This window comes from Lobosporangium transversale, assembly GCF_002105155.1.
Source record: "Lobosporangium transversale strain NRRL 3116 chromosome Unknown BCR41scaffold_29, whole genome shotgun sequence".
Classification (NCBI taxonomy): domain Eukaryota; kingdom Fungi; phylum Mortierellomycota; class Mortierellomycetes; order Mortierellales; family Mortierellaceae; genus Lobosporangium; species Lobosporangium transversale.
Window position 1 is genome coordinate 469,846 of NW_019029007.1, and position 2,327 is coordinate 472,172.

The following is a 2,327-nucleotide window of genomic DNA, read 5'->3' on the forward strand; positions in this document are numbered from 1 at the left end:
TTTTTTTTTTTTTTTTTTTTTTTCCTTCAAAGGAATCAATCAAGTTGTACAAATTATCCAAACTAAAAGAAAAAGGGCGCTTCTTTGCCTTATGCTTCGCCCCTGAGATCTTGTGCACCAATGTTTGGACGACTTTTCAACCTTTTCAATTCTAAACAGAATAATATTTCGTAACGCATGGATTACATGGTTCATGCATGAGTTTTATTTTGCATAATAAACGGATATCAGGGGGAAATCAAATTTACAAGAGTATGTAATGTTGTTTTGTATATCTCAATGTTTGTATAGATTATATTCATTTGGCTCATGCACGTAATAGCTGTGTCGTGCTTCTACTTCCACTACATGCACATGGACGTTCGAAGGAAATGGATCTACTGCATGTTGCCCTGAATCGTGCGTTATCCTCAACAAAATTGCATAACAACTATAATTTCAAAAATATTAATATGCAATCAAATCATAATTCGACAATCTTATCCATTCGATGGATCAAAAGGAATGGTTACAGAAAGGGGTGTGGGAAGGGATCCAGGGGGGGGGGGAAGTGAGTACGGAAGATTAAGATGGAAAAAATTAATGTCTCTTTAATTTCGTTATTCGTTATCATTGCAAAGAAGAAGGAGTATCATAAGCGGAATATTTTAACAAAGAAATATGAAGTCGTGTGAATGCTATAAGATGAAACTAATATACAAGTGGGGAGGAATCGAAAGGATCTTTTTTGTTTGCTTGTTTGTTTGGTTGTTTGCTCCTTATTCATGCTGCGGTGGAGGTGTTAGGCATGCTCGTAAAGGAAGACCATGACCACTTGCGACGGTGTGTCTTGCTACCATCATCAAGACTTCCAGTAAATTATTCCTGCCTCGCTTGATAATAGAAGTGAATACTGATGATGAAGATGAAACAGAAGGTCGAGGAGAGATAGTTGTTGGGGTGGAAGCATTCTCATTGTCTGCAGTAGTTGTCGTTGTAGCAGCAAGACCATGGGATGATACATCCGGTTCGCTCTTATTTCCCCATTTGAAAGTCCCAATGACTTCATCAAGCGAGTTTGTGGTAGAAGTAATGACGTTAGTGAGAGAATCCACACTCTTTGAGAACTGTTCCTGTGCAAACTCTAGCTGACTCTTGACTTTTTTCACAGCCTTGGCCTTTGGGGTCCGGCCGCGATAATGTTCCTTGATGCAGGGTTGACAAATGCGTCGGGTGTGACCCAGCCCAAAGCATTCATTACATTCCCTACGACCTTCAAAGCAGAATTGCAGGATGATGAGTCCCTTGAGGGTAGGCTTGGATGGCACATGACGCAAGGTACCGATCCACGAGTGCACTTGTGGCAGTCCTCTGTGTGGAAACCCCGGACACACTCACGGTGTCCCTGGGCGATGCATGGTTTCGTCAACGTTGATTGCATTATTGTTTATTAAGAATGGAAAGGAGGAGGGTGAAGAAAGATGGGTGAAAAAGAGAGTGTTCAGTAAGGAGGCTTTCGAGGAATATAGTTTAAGGGAAAGGTAACACACGAATGAAGTTAAAAGAATGGTTTGTGCGTTGGAGTGAATTTGCTGACTAGTTTAAAAGAGGCGTCTTTGTACTGTTCTCTGTTATTGATGATGATGATGATAAACTAATTTTTTTATGGAAGCGGAGGGAGGATCTTGTGTCTTTATATATATTATGAAAACCAATTAAGAACCAAAACCGAAAGTGATAATGTGGGAAAAGCTCAAGCCAAGAATGACGATGGCCCACGCGCAATTAGCGTTTCTGAGGGAGATCTTGATCCCGGTGAAAAGAGTGTACTCGTGCGGATGGCATGTGGCCATTTAGGGTTATCGTCGGTTCTTTTTTGCTTGGCTGAAATAAAAAATGGCTGTGCCAAGAAATTTTATTTTTCGGCTCTTTGTCATTTCGATTCAGATTTCAATACATTTCAAAGTAAAAAGTTTTTCTAATTGACGCTGGTGCTCTATCATTATTAGCATGATCTGTGTGACAGCGAACTTTTTTTCTATTTTTTCTTGGCATGCCAAGAAAATCTACAAGTCCGGCGGATCAAAATTCAGCTCTGAGGTTTGAGGTTTATCGGACCGACACTGTGGGTTTGTATATCCATGAAGAAAAATCAATCGCGCAGATCCTCTTCTTCTCCGTCGGTCATGCAAAGAACGACAATCCCCTAGAATGAGTTGCTCTTCCTCTCTTCCTTTATTTGACTTTACTTTTATTTTGTTTATTTATTATTGTAGTTGTTAATGCAGCTTGCCAAGAAAAAAAACTTAAAAAACTATAACATGGATCTGCTATTCACGCATTCTTGG

At 39.9% G+C, this 2,327-nt stretch overlaps 1 protein-coding gene across 1 annotated transcript; it reads right to left on the reverse strand.

Annotated features, from left to right (window-relative positions):
* Positions 1 to 568: 568 nt before the first annotated feature.
* Positions 569 to 1,672, reverse strand: BCR41DRAFT_357400 (hypothetical protein). Its single transcript, XM_022024894.1, has 3 exons — positions 1,322 to 1,672; positions 849 to 1,283; positions 569 to 828 (listed from the first exon to the last, which is right to left on the reverse strand). The coding sequence occupies exons 1-3, from the start codon at positions 1,418 to 1,420 to the stop codon at positions 763 to 765; spliced, it is 600 nt and encodes a 199-aa protein (XP_021879559.1). The 5' UTR covers positions 1,421 to 1,672; the 3' UTR covers positions 569 to 762.
* Positions 1,673 to 2,327: the final 655 nt, after the last annotated feature.